Below are 17007 nucleotides of genomic sequence, written 5' to 3' on the forward strand. Positions count from 1 at the left end.
GAGCTCCTGTGCCCCGCAGGACCGGGCTGGGAGCAGGGACAGATCGCGGCCTCCCCGCATCCCCCGGAGCGACCCGGCACCCCCCGGGAGCCACCGCGCCGCTTACCGGGACGGGAGATGCCCGAGCCGGCGCCGGATCCCGCGGGGAAGGGGCGCGCACGGAGCGGCGGGTGCGAGCGCCGCAGCGCCCCCGACATCGGCCAGGCACCGGCCGAGCATCCTCCCGCCGGCGGCGGCGCCCCCGGGCCCGTCCCGCTGCCCCGGGCGCCCCCCGGCTCCCCGGGTATCGCCCTCCTCCCGCCGCCGGACCGGGCCGGGGCTTCCCTCTAGCGACCGCCGGCGGGAGAGCGCGGCGGGGGGAACGCCGCAGCATCCCGAACCGGCCGCGGGGACCCCGACTCCCGGCACCGAACAACCCCCCCGCGCCGAGGCCGGACCGGGGTCCTGTTGCAAGCCCTGCGGCTCCCGAGGCCTCCGCGGCTCGGAAGGAAAGGGTCCGGCCAGCCCTGATCGCCCGCGGCGGCTCCAGCTGAGCTCCTGGAGTGGGGACGGGGGACCATGAGCTGCCGGGGCAGGGACACCCAGCCCCTTCCCCGAGCCCAGCACCCAGGCAGGGTGACTCCATCTGCACCACGCTGGGTGCCCCGGTTCAGCCCCAGCAGCCCTTTCATCGCTGCCAGAAGGTCAAATCCAGCTGTGTTCCTGTGGGGCCGAGCCGACCTGGAGGGGTTGAGGCTTATTCTGGGATGGGGGAAGGTTTGGTCTTGGGGGGGTGGGTGATGTGGGTCGCTCAAGTGGGCCTGCAGGGAGGGGTAGGACTGGGGCCGCACCACACACGCAACTCCAGGCACTTGCATGTGTCCCCCCCCGAGGACCGCTGCGCTGCCAGCGCAGTGGGATCTGGCTCTTCATCGGGCGATGAGGTGGTCCGGCTCCGGTGCGAGGGCTGTCCCGCATCGAACCTGCCTGCGCACAGCGAGCTGTCGCGACGAATGAAACTGCCAACGCTTCCTTCCTTCCCAGCGCACATAAATATTTTTAATGGAGGACCATCAAACTGGCAAAGCAGGCGGCAGGCTGCCTGAGAAACACTGAGCCGTGTCCCGAGCCCATGAGAAATGGCTGGTTCACCTGGCAGGGTGGCTAATTGGCTGTGGAGACGCCCCCCGAGCCTGGCAGCACTGGGGGGCAGGAGGGGACGGCAGCAGCACGAGGAGAAGCCGCCAGCGGGCAGGGAAGGGTCCGGGTGCTTTCCCATCCCCGTGTCTCGTCCTTTCTGCGTGGGCACAGCAAAGTCTCCTCCTGCAGTCGCGGGCTCTGGCAAGGGATGTGCTTGCGGCAGCTCAGTGCAGTGAGGAAAAGAGGAACGAGCCTTGGCTCTCTGTCTGCACGGGCCTGGAGGGAGGGTCCCATGCCAAGGGTGAGGGGAAGGGTCCCACTGTCCCAGAGAATAGTCCTCTTCTGAGCACAGCCCGTGCTAGAAGGACTGGCCATAGGTGCTGGAGCAGTGCTCCACGTAGTCAAACTCCTTGACAGGGAACGTCACGGCGCTCCACTTCTTATACTTCCTCTTTTCAGCCGGTGTCTCCACCACGAAGTTTTTGATGCAGAGGATGGGCAGCTTCACGTGCCGGTAGATCATCTCCATTCCCCAGTCCTGTGTGGGCAAGGGGGGGACAGTCACAGCATCCTCTGCGGGACCACGCACACCCGGGACGGAGGCAGCTCCTTGCTCCCAGGGTACGTCCCCCTTTGGAGCCTGCTGCCTGTGTCCATGTCCCACACGCGCAGCAGCACGTCACACGGGCATGTGCTGAAGGGAGATGCAGCTCCAGTCCGCAGCTGGGAGCTGGGGCACAAGGCACGGCCCCCCCTGCCCCTCCAGCGCTGACGCGGTCTTTGCCGCGTGCCGCACTCACCTGGCTGCACTCACTGCACACGATGCGGCAGCCGGGCTCCCAATCCTTGAAAGTCCGCTGGAACTGCAGCTTCCCAGTGGAAACTCTGTAATACAACCTGCACGGAAGGGGCCAAAAGGTGCTCTAAGGACAATGGTCTGAGGGACAGAAAGAAACAGGGGTGTGCGACCGTAGTCGCACAGTCCCACAAGGCCCCCACGACCTCCCTGGACCGGTGTCCCCAAGAGCGAGCTGGCAGCAGGCTGCTGCCACCCCCTGCCCGTCCTCGGTGGAGAGTGCGGCAGCTCCAGCGAGTGACGCCGAGAGCCGGGCTCTGCCCGCTCGCCCCTGCCAGCGCCTGGCTCCTACCCGAAGTTGGGGTTGACGTTAACGTGGTGCATGCCCTCCACGGTGCGGAGGTCGCTGCCGCGGCACACCGCCGTGTTGCAGTTGACGCAGTAGAGGTAAACAGCATCGGGGTCATGCAGCTGCCGCCTCTCGCTGATCCTGGCCTCCTTCATCAGCCAGCTGGCAACCGCCACTCGCTGCAGCTCCCTGATCTGCACGGGGGGGTGGGGGTGGGGGACGGGACAAGACGGCGGGGAGGACGGGGGTCAGCACGGGGCAATGGGCACGGGCAGACAGCAGACACGGCAAGATACGCGGCCGCGGGGAGATGCGCCATCCCGGAGAGCGCGAGCCGCACGGCAGGGTGGGCAGAGCAGGATGAGCAGGACAGGATGGGCACGCGCTGCCCCGTGCAGGTGATGCTGCCCCGAGGGGAGAGCAGGCGGCCAGAAGCAGGGTGCAGAGGGCTGTCCCCAAGCAGCAGACGCGGGCAGGAGCTGCCTGGCCCTGCTGGTGCCCAGGGCAGTGCCCAGCGCTCACCTTGAGGCGGTACTCCTGCTCGGGCATGGCCTGCACCGCTCTGATCGCCCGCTCCATGAGCTCCACGAGGTCCTCGTTGAGCAGCTCGCGAGAGACCTCTCTGCTGTTGGCTTTGGCGAGGACTGAGTAGACGCTGTTCTCGGCACGGGCACGGCCCCGGGCCTGCAGCGGAAGGGACAAACGCTGCGGTCAGCGGAGGAGGGAGACGGCCGATCCCCCCTGCCTTTCCGTGCCACCCCGCGAGGACGGATCCGCTCTCTGTACCCTGCTGCGCCTCGCAGAGATGCTCTGCCAGGGGCTGGGCTCATCCCCAGGGAGCTGCCAGCGGGCACGGGGAACGCAGGAGCCCCCGTGTCCCACCCCCACGGCTTTGGGGCATCCTGGCAGGCTGCCCCCGGCATGGGGCCGGGCAGAGCAGCCGGAGGGAGCCCGGGCAGATACCTGCATCATGGCAATCTCGTTGGTCATCAGCCCATAGCGGACCACGATGTTGCACTGGGGGATATCCAGCCCCTCCTCGGCCACGCTGGTGGAGAAGAGCAGGTTGAGGGCTCCCTCACGGAACAGCTTGATCACGTCCTGCTGCTCGTTCTGGGTGGGGGGGTGGAGAGGGGGCGAAGCTTCAGCAGCTGCGTAGGGCTCCGAGGCCCTGGCAGCACCCGCGGCACCCACGGAGTGTGCGGAGAGGGGCAGCCCCGGCTCCTCCCCACCCTCCGCTCACTTGCGTCATGTGCCTGGTCTGGTTGCTGTAGCCGGCGCCGGTGAGGACGGCAGCCCTGATGTGCTGCCCGCGGAGCGCGGCCGTGTCCTGCAGCCAGCTGAGCAGGCTGTGGGCGCTCTGCCGGGTCTTGGTGAAGACGATGCCGCGAGAAGCCCCCAGGGGCTGGAAGTGCTCCCGCAGGATCTCCTCCAGCTTGCCCAGCCTGGGGTTCTCATAGCGCCGGTCGCCGGCGAGCGCCTGCAGGCCCGTCCTGTTCTCTGCGCAGGCGAGCGGGGCATCAGAGGGGCTCCCTGTCCCCCCAAACGCAGCCAGCACCAACCGCCCCCAGGCCCCCCCCCCCCCCCCGTTACCCTCAAACGTGGCGGTGAGGAACTGTTCGGTGGGGTCCTTCGTGTCCCGCTCGGCGGCGTAGAACTGCTGGAGGCACTGGAAGGCGTCGATCATCCGCACCGTGTCGTTGATCAGCAAAGCGTCGTTGTACTTGCGCAGGTGCAGCGCGCACACCCGTGTCTTGCGACAAAACGTCTCTGCCGCTGGCGAGGCACGGGGCACGCCGCGGTCACCGCCTGGCACCGCGGCTGCCGGCTCTGCCCCACCACACCTGCGGCTGCCACCGCCTCACCTCTCTTCTCCAGCTCCACGATGCGTTGCTCGTAAACCTGCGTGCCAAAGTCCTGCGGCAGGCCGGGCACCTCCATGTACTGCTGGATCCGCCTCATCATCATCTTCAGCCGCTCGCCAAAGGGGTCCTGGGAGCAGAGGGGGGCTCAGGACCCGGGGAATCGGGGACATTGCTCCGGACAGCCTCGGAGGTGCAGCCCAGAGCCTGGCCCAGCGTTAGGGGATGTTTGCACAGTGGGACCCAGAGGGTTGCAGGATCCCCCTGCACCAAAGCACTGGGTCAAGCGGTTCCTCAGCGTGGCTTGTGCTAAGGGGATGGAGGGACTTGGCCCCTGGCCGCCCTCACCTGCACTCTCTCCTGGCACAGGTCGTACTGCTTCCTGGGCTGGGGGACGTGGCTCTGCAGTTGCTGCAGCTCCTCCTGCGCTGACATGATTTTCTCGGTGTCCAGGTTGGCGCAGATCTGAAAGGGTGAGACCCCGCTTCCAGCCCTAAGCCCCAGCAGCCCAGGGCGACACGCCGCGTGGTGCTCGCTGGCACCCCGGCGAGTTTGGGGATGTCCCCCCCGGGCCACCAAGCTGCCCAGCGCCTGCACACAGGGTTATCAACACCCAGCCCAAGGGATGGCCCACTACACCCCAGGGGAAGCTGTGCCCACCGCCGTTGCACCCTGTCTCGGCACAGGACGGGGCGCAGGACCCACCTGCAGGATGTGCTCTACGGCCCCCTCGAAGGTGGTTGCCCCCCCGGTGCCAGGGGATGCCGTCAGGCCCAGGACCTGTGGCAGGTCCTGCTGCCCACTGAGCTTGCGCTGGAGGTAATTCAGCATGATTTTGTTGTAGACGGCTTCCTTGTGCGTGTGGTGGCACTCATCGATCACCAGCAACGAGAAATCTGCGCCGGGCGAGGGAGGGGAGCGGGGTGAGCCGCGGCGGGGGGCTCGGCCAGGGCGGTCCCACCCCAGCCCGGCCATGGGGAGAGCAGCACTGGGGGTCCCGCACCCACCCGTCAGCTCCACGCGCGTGTCCTCCTCCCCACTGGCCAGCGCGTTCTGCAGGATCTGGGCCGTGCAGATGACGACGTCGCTCTCCTTCACCGCGCAGGCAAAGAAGGTCTTGTGGCTACTGTCCCCGCTGATGGCTGTCACCCTGAAGTCCTTCTGCAGCACGTGAAACTCCTTCTTGGCGTGTTGCTCCACCAGGTGCACCTGCGCCCACAGACCCCCCCACCGCTGCTCAGCTCCAGCCCGGGACCACCGACCTGGGGGACGGCGGGTGACTGGCGCCCCGTCACCACCGGGGCAGGGGAGGGGGTTCGGGGGGGCACCTTGTTGACCAGCACGGCCACCCTGCGGCCCGGCCGGCTCTCCAGGTGCTGCCGACAGACGTGGACGGCGGCCCGGGTCTTGCCGGCGCCCGTGGGCAGCCAGACGATGCTGTTGCGGCCGCGGAGCGCCGGCCCCACCGCCTCCCGTTGGTACCCCCGCAGCTCCATCCCGCTCCACCGCTCCCCCATCCCGGGCCCGGCCGGGAAACGAAACTGCGGGCGGCGCCTCCTCCTGCCGGAGCCCCAGCGAGGGGGGATCCCGCCGGCCGCGGCACCGGGACCTGTCGGGAGCCCCCCCCCAGGGAGCCCCGGCCCCGGACACAAAGAGAAACCGAAAGCTGGCGGAGCTCCCGCAGCCCCGGTACAGTCCCGTCCCCCCCCGCCCCGACCCCCGCACCCCAACCGGCCCCTGCTCCCTGGCCAGCCCCCCAGGGCAGCACCGCACACCCCAGTTCATCCCAGTCTGCGCAGCCCTGCCCAGCCCAGGGGCTCTTAGCATCCCCCTCCCCACGACCTGCTCCTCTCCCTCCCACCCCCAAATACCCCCCCCAGCACCCCAGGCTGCCAACACGCCTGGCTGCGCTGGGGGGGCCAGGCTCCAGGATGGAGCTGAGTCTGCACAATGACGTTTATTTAAAAAAACAAAACAAAACAAAAAAAAAAACCAAAAAACAAAACCAAAACAAACCCCAAACAAAACAACAGTCATGTGGAATGGGTGGCGGGGAAGGGCTGGAGGGGGCTGGTCCCACCTGGCAAGGCCAGCGAGCCACAGGGCATCACCAGCACCCCCACGGCCATGGCAGCACAGGGTAAGGCAGTGGGCGACCAAGCGAGGGTGGGGGACAAGTCAATGCCAGGGTCAGGCATCCCCCGGCCCAGCACCCAGGCAGGCGTTGGGGGGCAACAGGGCCTGCGGGGTGCAAGGAGAGGGCAGGGAAGGGAGACGAGAGCAGGAGCCGACCCCACACCCAGGGGCAGAGCAGGGGAATGGGCATCCCCCTGCCCCGGGAGCCGGAGCAGCAGCCCCGGCCAGCTCAGCCCTCACCACCCCCCTGGCCAGGCGAGGGGCAGGCCTGGGGGCAGAGCTACCTCCAGGAGCGGGGAGGGGGGGGAAGAGCCGATTGAGGCAGCAGGAGCTGGGGGGCACAGGGGCAGAGCAGCCCCCCACAGCAGGACCCTGGACCACGAGCAGCATCTCTGCCCGCAGCACGGGGCAGGCAGGGCTGAGCCGTGCCCTACATTCAAGAAGAGGGGCAGGGGCTGCCCCTGCGTGGACGGAAGCAGAAAACCAAAGCACTTGTGTGCCCCTGCCCTGTCAGGGAGAGCCGGGGCAGAAGGCACAACCCTGGGGAGGAGGGAAGTGCTGGTCCCGGGGGGCTCCTGGCCCCCAGGGAGAGGCAGGACCCCAGCACTGCCCCTGCCCTGGGCAGAGCCCCATGAGGCAGCTCCAGCCCTGCTGCTCGCACGCCCCCAGGAGAGGCAGCCAGCAGCTCGGGGATAAAAGCACCGGGCACCCCCTGCTCCCCTCACACCCCCACCACCCCCCCAGAGGGAGGGCTCAGCTCCCCCAGGCTGCTCAGCAGCAACAAACCCTCCAGCCCACGGAGTGGGGCCAAGTCCCACAGGCGGCCCTGTCCCTCCTGGGGTGGGGGGCAGTGGCAGGCCAGCTCCCCTACTTGTCGATGAGCCCCCCCTCCTTGAGCTTGAAGTAGAAGAACTTCTCCAGGGTGTTGGCACACTTGCAGTAGTCGCTGTCGGGCGGGTTGTACTCGCGGCAGTTGGTGATGATGCGCTGCAGGTCGGCGATGAAGAGCTTCTTGGTGACGTAGTAGCGGTTCTTCAGGCGCTCCGTCATGGTTTTCAGGTCTGGGGGTAGGGAAGGGTCAGGACCACCCCCCCCAGGTCCCTGCTCCCCCCCAGCCATGGAGCTGGACACCGACCAAGGGTCCTGAATTATCCCTCTCTTCTGGACCGTCCCGGGGCTCCCAGCATCCCGACACCCCCAGCCACGACACCCCCTCCCCAGCATGGACGCCCTTCCCCAGACAGGGGGTCTGCAGCCCTCCCTCTGCCATCCTGCCCCGGGCACAACCACCTACCGATGGGGAAGCGGATGATTTCGTAGTAGTCTGGCGCCTCCGACTTCTTCACCGGCTCCATGAATGGCCATGCACTAGGGTGGGTCTGGGGAAAGGGCCGGGGGGGGGCAGGTTACAGCAGCGAGCGCAGGCAGCCCCCGCACACAGGGGTCCTGCTCCCCCTGCACCCGGGTCACCCCATCTCCCCCTGAGGGCAGAGCCTAGGGGGGACCTGTCCCAGGGAACGCAGCTCCGAGGGCTGCCAGGGGGACAGACCCCCCGGAACCGAGGGTCTCCTCCTCCTTCCCGCACCTTAATCTGCGCCAGGAGGTTCTTCAGGGTGTTGTAGAGCTGGTCCGGATCCTTCAGCTCTTTTCTGCAGGACAAAACCAGTGCAAGTCACCCCAGGGTGGGCAGCCTTCCCCCAGCCCAGCGCTGGGTCACCGCCGGGAGCGAGGAGCAGCCTGAGCCGAGCCCTCGCAGCCCAGCTGCCGCAGGACACCTTCCCCCTTCCCAGCGCAGCACTCACCCCTTCTCCTTCCCCAGCGGTTTCCAGCCCGTTTCTCCTGGAAATCAAGGGTAAACATCACCAGGTCTGCCCCACACCCGCGGGCGAGGGAGGACGGAGCCCTCCCCGCCAGCCAGCCCTTCCCCGCCAGGAGCCGGCAGGACTCACGGATGCCGGGGACGCTCTCGATGGGGATTTGCCGCACGCCCTCCTTGAAGCAGGTCAGGCCAGGGTAGACCTTGCGGATCTGCGCCTGCTTCCGCTCAATCAGCTTCTTGATGATCTGCGTCAGGGTGGAGGGGTTGGAAGGGGGGAGGGTGAGCAGGGATGCTCCGGGGAGACAAACCGTGACACGGGACCCCACGGGGGTCCGCAGCCAGCCCTGGCCACCATAAACCGCAGCGTCCCCTCTCTGCCCCGACAGCCTGCTCCCAGGCAGTTCAAGGGCCAGTTCCCAAAGGCTGTCACATCCCCACACTCTCCCCGGCCTTCAGGGGCAGAGGGGGCAGTGCCCACCCCACCGCCCCCCCCCCTCCCCCGCAGGACGTACCTCCTTCTGCTTCTTGATGATGTGGGAGAGCTCGGTGTAGGGGATGCGGGGGTTCAGCTCACACTCCATCAGGGTCGCCCCCTCGTAGTCCTTGATGTAGCCCAGGTAGCGGCTCTTGGGGACCTTGATGTCCTTGGAAAAGCCCTAGGAGGGAGGGGGCAGGTGTGGGGGGGAGGGATGGGGGGCAGGAGGGCCGATGGGGGCCACCCCGGGGGAAGGAGCCCACCTGCTTCTTGAAGTAGCCGATGGCGTACTCGTCCGCGTAGGTGAGGAAGTAGAGGATGTTGTGCTTGATGTGGTACTCCTTCAGGTGGTTCATCAGGTGCGTCCCGTAGCCCTGGGGGAGCCACCGTGAGACAGGGACACACCACCCCCCCCGCCAAGCACCCCCCAGGCAGACAGGACACACAGCCCCCCCTCCCATCCATGGACACGGGCAGCTGAAGGTGTCCCAGAGCAATTGCTGCCGCTTGGGGGTGGCTAGTTATGAGTGAGCCTGGCTACCCCAAGGGCTGAGACCCCACCCAGGCTCTACCAGCTACAGCGAGGCCATCCTGCCCCCCACCACCTCGGCTCCTCCCCACCCTGCAGCCCCCCTTCTCTGGGCTGCCAGGGACCCCCCATGCCATGCCGTGCCATGCCCACCGCCCGCCTGCCCGCTCCCACCTTCACTTGCTCGTTGGACGTGACGGCGCAGAAGACAATCTCCGTGAAGCCCTGGGTGGGGAACATGCGGAAGCAGATCCCCCCGATCACCCGGCCGTCCTTGATCAGCGCCAGGGTCTTGTGCTTCCTGCGGGCAGCACGGCCGAGGGTGAGAGGGGGAGCCCCCCACACAGCTCCCCCCCCTCGCCCCCCCCTCCCCAGCCACGCACGGGTCAAAGACGAGGCGAGTGATGTACTCCTTGGGCATGCGGGGCAGCTGGTGCGAGAAGACGTTCTGCAAGCCCACCAGCCACATCAGGATCTTCTTGTTGGACTTCTGCGAGAGCGAGTTGCCGATGACATGGAACTCAATGATGCCGCGGCGCTCCTCCAGCCGCGCCGTCTCGTCCCGCGCCGCGTTGGCCGACAGCAGGCTGGTCTGGTGGTGGTGGTGGGGGGGTGTTACTGACCCCCACACACCCTCCCCAGGAGGGCCCCAGCCGGGCCCTGGCACACCAGGAAAGCAGCGGGCCCTGGAGAGCACCGGTGCCGCCTCAGTGCCCTCCGCCCCATACCTCGGGGCCCAGCATGGCAGCGGGGTCCGTGATGGTCAGCATGACCTCGTTCACCAGCTCCATGGGGATGTCTCCCATGACGCGGATCCGCTTGGCGTCCTCCAGCGTCAGGCTCTCGGGCAGCTTCCGCTTCTCCCCTGGGAGCAGAGCGGCACATCCAGCACCTGGAGGGACCGGGGAAGGTCCCAGCTCCCCGGTGCTGGGCACACTCTGTCCTTACCTGGCAGCGGCTCCGGGGTGCTGGCGTCCATGCTCGCGGCAGAGCTGCTGCTGCTGAGCTTCTTGCTGAAGAGCGGAGTGGTGGGCACAGCGACGGTGCTGACCGCGGCTGGAAGAGACCCAACGATGCCCGCGACTGCCAGCAAGCAGCTCGCCACGCTGCAGCAGCCCAGCCACCGTCACCGGCTCACCCACACCTCGGTCCTTTATCCTACACCCCTGAGTTGGGGGAGCTGCTCCCCAACATACCTGGGCGAGACACCAGCTGGGCACCCTCTGCGGCCGGCACGGTGAAATCGGCCTCCCAGATGGGAGAGTTCTCACCGTAGATCTCCTCCTCCAGCATGGACAGGAACCTGGCGGGGAGCAGCGCGTCGGTGGTAAGCCCCACGCAGCCCCACAGCTCCACACGCCATCACGCACGGTGTGCGAGTGCCCCGAGGGCGGAGAACCCCCCCGATGGCACAGCAGCCATCCCCGGCATCGGGCACCTACTTGGGGAAGTGGGTGAGGATCAGCGTCCGCTTCTCTGGCACCAGCTTGTCCTTCTCCACCCGGAACTTCTCCAGCAGCTGCCGGCGAGTGACCGTGAAGATGGACTTCAGGAGGCTGCGCCCGAAGACGTGGGTGGTCTCGTAGCGGGGAAGGCTGTCGCAGCTCTGCGGCACGTGGCAATAGCACAGCCACCTAGGAGACAGGAACACGCTCCGGTGATGGGGCTGGGACCACTCATCCCACCTGGGAATACACTGCTGGGAGCAGGGATGAGGGCAGGGGGCATCCGGGGGGGTCACAGCCAACGTTATTTGGAAGCAGCCTCCCCACTGGCCGCTTGCTCTCCTCGCCTGGGAGCGCTGGGGAGAGGTGAAGAGCCCGGGAGCCAGGGGTCAGCCCCACGGGGCAGGCAGACCCCCGGCTGGCTGGCTCAGACCCCCTCGCGCTCTCACCTCGTGTAGTTGACCTTGTAGGTGGCCACATCGTCGTTCTGCGAGCGCTGCCGGAACTGGGATGGCGTCTCCAGCTTCCAGTAGTTGAGGCAGAGCAGGAACATCTTGGAGAGCTCGTACATGGTCTGGCGCTCCTTGGGTGGCAAGTGGCTGAACTTGTACTGGACGAAGTTCAGGACTCCCTGGGGAGAGAAAGGGGCAGTGGAGGGGCGCCAGGTGCTGGCCCCCAAAGAGGAAGGGGACCATGCAAGGGCAGCAGAACGGGACAAGTCATCAGTGACAGCGGCCTCACCTGCTCAATGTTTGGTTTCTCAAAGGGGGGGCTCCCCAGGGACCCCTCGACCACAGGCTGGCTCATCTGCAGGATACACTTCCGCAGGAGCTGCGGGGACACCGTCGGACACGGTTACCGAAGTCCCAAGAACCAGGCACACGGGGAGCGGTGGAAGCGGCAGAACTCTGCCGTGGGGCTGCACCGATCTGCACAGCCAGGGAGGTGCCAGCGTCCACCTCGGAGCACGGGGGGAGGAAACCTCTCTCCCAGGGGAGCTCAGAGCCAGGAGGGCGGTGGCTCCCAGGACAGGGTCGGTGTTTCAGGTCTCCGGTTGGGCTGGCGGGATGGGTCACAGCCCTAGATCCCAGGGGAGCAGGCAGAGGACACGGTGGGACAGCAGCCCCAGCTCCCCGGCAGTGCTGAGGGACCCTGTGCAATGTGCCCAGCCCCAGACGCACCTTGAACAGGTAGAAATACACCTGCTTGGTGTCCGTGTCCTCCTCCTTGTGCACCGACATGAAGAGGTTCTCCACGTCCACCACCATGCCCAGCAGCCGGTTGATCTCCTCCTCCGAGACGTTCTCCAGGTGGGACACGTGGTCCGCTGGGGTGGAGAGAAAGCCGCAGTGAGACCGGGGGGGTCAGCACTGCTCCCCCTCCCCAGGGGGGTCCCGGGCACCCAGTGGGGGGGCATTACCCAGCGCATGGCTGCAGCTCCGGCAGGGCTCACTCAAGTTGGTCACCGGCTGCTGCAGGTCCATGCGGGGGGCGGTGGGAGGGTTGGGGTTCTTCCAGCCATTGCACTTGCAGGCGTCATTGGCCTGGGAGGAGGGACAGGAGAGGGTGTCACACAGCAGCCCATGCACTGTCTCATGCCAAGGCTGCTGCCTTCTTCCGCCAAACAACTCCCCCCATCAACAAAGCCCCCTCCGCCCATCCCATGCACCCCAGCACCCAGCTCTCCTCAGCACCCCCCCTGCACGGCCCAGCACCCCAACACTCTCCCACATTTCCCCCGTGTGCAGCCCCAGGATCCCGCAACCCCTGCCCATGGATGTCCTTGCACCTCCCTTGCACAGCTCTGCACCCTCCTCCTCCACCCCCCGGCCATGCACGGCCCAGTGTCCCTCTCCTGCACCCCCTGCCCAGCCCAGCACCTCTCTCTTGCATCCCCACCCATGCACGGCCTTGCATCCTCCTTCTGCACCCCCTGCATGGCTCAGCACCCCTCTTCTGCAACGCCCTGCCCGTGCACATCCATCCTTGCACCACCTGCCCAGCTCAGCATCCCCCTCCCACTTCCCCTGCCCATCTGTGTCCTTGCACCCCCTCCTGCACCGCCCAGCACCCCCCTCCTGCATCCCCTGCCCATGCATGGCCTTGCATCCTCCTTCTGCACCCCTGCCCAGCTCAGCACCCTCCTCCTACAACCCCCTGCCCATGCACATCCTTACACCGCCTTCCTGCACCCCTCTCCTGCACCCCCCAACCCACATGTGTCCTCGCACTCCCTGCGCCACCCAGCACCCGGCTCCTGCACGGCTCAGCGCCCCCTTCCTGCATCCCCTGCCCACCCATGTCCTTGCATCCCCCTCCTGCACCACCCAGCACCCTCCTCCTGCATCCCCCACCCACGCACGTCCTTTCATCCCCCTCCTGCACCCTCTCCCCATCCACGTCCTTTCATCCCCCTCCTGCACCCCCCGCACCACCCAGCGCCCTCCTCCTGCATCCCGCTCCTGCACCCCCCGCCCGTTCCCGCCGCAGCACACTCACACCCCCCCACACCGTCGGTTCCTCCCGGTGCCGGTGCATCCCACCTTGCACGCCGAGAAGACCCCCAGCTTCTCCAGCTTCTTGCCGCGGGGGAACCCCCGCACCTGCGCCTTGCGCTGGCTCGCCCGCTGCTGCTGGCTCAACCCGGGCCGCGCCGGGTCACTAGATCCCGCTCCTCCTCCTCCTCCTGCCGCCGCCGTCCCCCCGCTTCCAGCCCCACCGCTCCCCGCCGCCGTTCCCGGGCCCGGTGGGGGCCGCCCGGGCTGCGCGGCCTCCGGCTCCGCCATGCCGGGCCCGGCGTGCGCTCTGCGCTCACTGCGCCTGCGCGCCGGGCACGCCGGGATCGGTAGTCCGTTGCGGCGGGGGGGTGAATCCGGCGTTCCCGGGGCCGGTTCGCGCCGCCCGCAGCCCCGGGCGGGAGCGCAGCTCCCGCCCGGGGCTGTGGGCGGCGCGAACCGGCCAAAAAGGGTCGAGGTCCGGGCCCGATGGCGACCGACCGCCACAAGAGACCCTCCCTGGGTGGTGCTGGCGGCTTGGGACCATCACTGCCCGGCGGAGCCGCCCCTCCGGTAACCGGTACCGTGCCCGGTTCGACGGTGCTCGGTGCTGCACGGGCGCGCCGCGCAGCCGCCTCCAAATATGGACTGCGGTCACGCCCCCTCCTCCAAATATGGGGCGAGGCCACGCCCCTACCTCCTGCGCCCCGCCTCCTAAGTGCAAACACGAGTGTTGTGCCACGCCCCCTCCTCCTAATATGGAGTTTGACCACGCCCCTGTTTGGTCATATGCCCGCCTACCCCGGGAGGGATCAATGGAGTGGGACCGCCCCCGCATGCCCATTTATGGTAGACCCCGCCCATTTGGCTGCTGGAGGGGCGTGGCTTGGCGGCAGGCTGGGCGGGGAAGGAGCGGGCAGCGCCTGGAAGGTGCCAGCAATGGCGAGCCGGGGGGGGGACACGGTCCGGGGGATGGTGGCACGGCACGGGAGGTGCTGGCACGGCTGGTGGCCCAGCGGGTACCCCAGGGGAATGTCCCAGCACCATCCCGAAGTTGGGGACCGGTGCCCAATGGCCAGCCAGGGGGATGCTCAGGGCCCCCCCAGGGATGCTGAGCACCCTGCATGAGCTGGAGCCCCTCAAACAACCTCCTCCGCCACGGCAGGGAGGGGAGAGGTGCCAGGAACATGCCCGGTGCCAGCACAGCCCGGATTCCCAGGCTGCCTTCCCACTGTGTGGGCACTGCCAGGAGAATTGCAAAGCGTGGGGCCAGGCGATACCAGCAAACACAGAAACCGCACAAATAAAAGTCAGGAATATTTATTACATATCAAAAAAGCTACATGTTTTGGGCAGAGACACCCCCCCCCGCCGGGCTGTCACGCAAACCCCGGTGTGTTCCCGCTCTGCGGCCAGCAGCTGCCCTGGCAGCCGGGCTCAGCCCGGCCCCGTGTCGTTCCCCATCATGCCTTGGCCCGTTCGGCTCCGTCATCAGTGCTGGCTGTTGGCTGGGCCACCGCTGGCCCCATCTGGATGGGCACGTTCCTCTCCGGGGCGGCCGGCAGGGCCAGCCGGGGGGCCTCGATGCGCAGCTGCCCTTCCTTGGACAGGGAGCACGTCAGCGCCTCGGCGTCCACCTCCTCGGGCACGTCCCACTCCCGCTTCAGCACCTCGTACTTGTAGGAGAAGGAGCCCTTCTCGTCCGTGTTCTGCGTCTCCTTCTGCCCCACCAGCACCACCTTCCTGCCCACCACCTTCACCGACAGCTGCTCGGGCGTAAAGTCCTTCACGTCCTGGCAGACGGCAAAGCCCTCCCCGGAGCCCTGGGTCAGGGCCGCGCTGGTGCTCGGGGCTCGCTCAGCGGCGATGCCGATCCGGCTGGGGCTGCTCCCGCTGCTCAGGAACTGCTCGAAGCTGCTCATGAACTCCCGAGCCCTCTCCATCTCCAGCCGCAGCTCTCGCTCCAGCTCGGCAAAGAGGGTGCCTGGATGTGGCCAGAGGGTGCGGACGGGTCCCAGCCAGGGGAACAGCGAGCTGGAGGTGGGTGGCATGAAGTGCAGGCGGCAAAGCATCTCTGCTCTCGGAGTGTGCTCCCGACGTGTGCTGTGGCTCTGCTGGGTGCAGGGGCTGGAGCGGTTCTGGGCTGGGGCCGGGAGCGACGGGTTTTATCCTCCCCGGCCCAGGGGTGTGCCCCTTCCAGAATGCTCTCTCCCCACGCACCCTCCTGGAGCCATCGCCTATTTTTGAGAGGCTGATTATCTGCCAGCCAAAATAGCAGCGCCTGCTTCTGGGGACGCGTCACGCGCCGCAAATAGGGAGCCGCAGTCACCGCCGGGAGCTCGGGTTTCTGCAGAGCCACCGTGATGCAGCAACACCTGCGGGACCCCCAGGCGGGGGGCAAGCAAAGCCCTTCCCACAGCCCTTGCGCCGGGGGCTCGGCAGAGCGCAAGTTACGCTGTGCCAGGAGTGTGACACTTCGGCCAGCACGGGGACAGTCCCACCCCCAAAGCAGCGTGTTCTTACGTCACCCACTGCCAGATGCCTCTCGCACTTTCTAGGTCCCCCCCTGCCCCCAGGGACTGCCCTTATCCTGTCCCGGCCCCTTGACAACCCCCTGGGCTGGTTTCTGGTCTCACCTGGGGGTGAGATGTGGGTCCTGCAAATGGGGCGGGGGGCGGAGGGGCTCCCCTGCCTGCAGACGGTGGGGAACGGGCCACAGGCGAGGAGCTGGGGGGGGGGAAGGCAGAGAGGAGAGGAGCCCAGCCCCGCGCCCTGCCTGGGAAGTAGAAAGGGCAGAGATTTTTGGCAGGGGCGGCTCAGGCATCCCGGCCGGGGGCTGAGGTGATGCTGCTAATTATAAGCCACGGGAGCGGAGCTGCGAGACTAAGGGCGAAGGTATGCGGGGTGCGACGGCAGCGGGGGCCGCCCCTCCCGCCCCAGCGACAAGAATGAGCTGGAACGGGCTGGAAAGAGCTGAGCCCTTCTCCCGGGGGGTGACGTCATGTGCGGGGCCGGGCCCCGCCTCCCGGTAACGGCAATAAAAGCCGCCGGTCAGCGGCAGAGGGACAGAGCGCTCCCAGGAGGGGACAGACCAGAACCAGAACCAGAACCAGAACCAGAACCAGAACCAGAACCAGAACCAGAACCAGAACCAGAACCAGAACCAGAACCACCAGAGATGCTTTGCCGAATGCACCTCGCACCATTCGCCTCCAGCTCCCTGGCCAGCCGGCTGGGCACGGTGAGGACCCTCTGGCCGCATGCGGAGACCATCTTCACCGAGCTGCAGCAGGAGATGGAGAAAGCGCGTGAGTTCATGAGCAGCTTCGAGCAGCTCCTGACCAGCCAAGGAGCCGCCGCCCTGGAACGAGCCCCCAGCACCAGCCTGACCCAGGGCTCCGGGGAGGGCTTCTCCATCTGCCAGGATGTGAAGAACTTTGCTCCCGAGGAGCTGTCGGTGAAGGTGGTGGGCAGGAAGGTGGTGCTGGTGGGGCAGAAGGAGACGCAGAACACGGACGAGAAGGGCTCCTTCTCCTACAAGTACGAGGTGCTGAAGCGGGAGTGGGACGTGCCCGAGGAGGTGGACGCCGAGGCGCTGACGTGCTCCCTGTCCAAGGAAGGGCAGCTGCGCATCGAGGCCCCCCGGCTGGCCCTGCCGGCTTCCTCGGAGAGGAACGTGCCCATCCAGGTCAGCCCTGCAGCCCCACAGCCCGGACCAGCCTCCGAGGATGGAGCCACCAAGAAAGCCCAGATGTAATGGGAGAGGAACCGACAGCCTGCGGCAGGACCGGAGCAGTCAGCAGCAAGTCTCGGGTTTTAGCCCGGACAAGCTCCCTCAGCAATGATGTCATTTTTTTCGCTATACTGGAATGCTTTTGTATCCAATAAAAATCCTTTTGCATAGATCCTGCTTGTGTTCTCTTGGTGTTGATTGAAGGGGAGGCTGGGACCTGGTCCCAGCTCTTGATGCCAGGGGAGGTGG

At 67.2% G+C, this 17007-nt stretch overlaps 4 protein-coding genes across 5 annotated transcripts; 1 reads left to right on the forward strand and 3 right to left on the reverse strand.

Moving 5' to 3' along the window:
* Positions 1 to 1014: 1014 nt before the first annotated feature.
* DHX58 (DExH-box helicase 58) lies at positions 1015 to 5768 on the reverse strand. Of its 2 annotated transcripts, XM_074561562.1 has the most exons (12): positions 5455 to 5768; positions 5134 to 5335; positions 4832 to 5022; positions 4475 to 4591; positions 4130 to 4256; positions 3858 to 4040; positions 3508 to 3764; positions 3228 to 3377; positions 2787 to 2948; positions 2268 to 2458; positions 1920 to 2016; positions 1015 to 1657 (listed from the first exon to the last, which is right to left on the reverse strand). In XM_074561562.1, the coding sequence occupies exons 1-12, from the start codon at positions 5641 to 5643 to the stop codon at positions 1478 to 1480; spliced, it is 2046 nt and encodes a 681-aa protein (XP_074417663.1). In that variant the 5' UTR covers positions 5644 to 5768; the 3' UTR covers positions 1015 to 1477. The 2 variants fall into 2 exon arrangements, with proteins under 2 accessions (XP_074417663.1, XP_074417665.1); XM_074561564.1 differs by lacking the exon at positions 2268 to 2458 and having other exon boundaries at positions 1019 to 1657.
* A 300-nt stretch (positions 5769 to 6068) lies between these two features.
* KAT2A (lysine acetyltransferase 2A) lies at positions 6069 to 13402 on the reverse strand. The gene is made up of 18 exons (XM_074561551.1): positions 13074 to 13402; positions 11951 to 12074; positions 11712 to 11857; positions 11272 to 11361; positions 10980 to 11161; positions 10528 to 10719; positions 10282 to 10388; positions 10034 to 10141; positions 9814 to 9950; positions 9469 to 9677; positions 9260 to 9386; positions 8820 to 8930; positions 8594 to 8737; positions 8212 to 8326; positions 8065 to 8101; positions 7848 to 7911; positions 7557 to 7641; positions 6069 to 7323 (listed from the first exon to the last, which is right to left on the reverse strand). The coding sequence occupies exons 1-18, from the start codon at positions 13314 to 13316 to the stop codon at positions 7130 to 7132; spliced, it is 2415 nt and encodes an 804-aa protein (XP_074417652.1). The 5' UTR covers positions 13317 to 13402; the 3' UTR covers positions 6069 to 7129.
* Positions 13403 to 14329: 927 nt separating this feature from the next.
* LOC141732509 (heat shock protein 30C-like) lies at positions 14330 to 15611 on the reverse strand. Its single transcript, XM_074561577.1, has one exon. The coding sequence runs from the start codon at positions 15095 to 15097 to the stop codon at positions 14489 to 14491; it is 609 nt and encodes a 202-aa protein (XP_074417678.1). The 5' UTR covers positions 15098 to 15611; the 3' UTR covers positions 14330 to 14488.
* A 234-nt stretch (positions 15612 to 15845) lies between these two features.
* Positions 15846 to 16930, forward strand: LOC141732507 (heat shock protein beta-11-like). Its single transcript, XM_074561574.1, has one exon. It carries the CDS (start codon positions 16027 to 16029, stop codon positions 16780 to 16782), a length of 756 nt encoding a protein of 251 aa, XP_074417675.1. The 5' UTR covers positions 15846 to 16026; the 3' UTR covers positions 16783 to 16930.
* The last annotated feature ends 77 nt before the right edge of the window (positions 16931 to 17007 follow it).

This window comes from Larus michahellis, chromosome 18 (genome assembly GCF_964199755.1).
Source record: "Larus michahellis chromosome 18, bLarMic1.1, whole genome shotgun sequence".
Classification (NCBI taxonomy): domain Eukaryota; kingdom Metazoa; phylum Chordata; class Aves; order Charadriiformes; family Laridae; genus Larus; species Larus michahellis.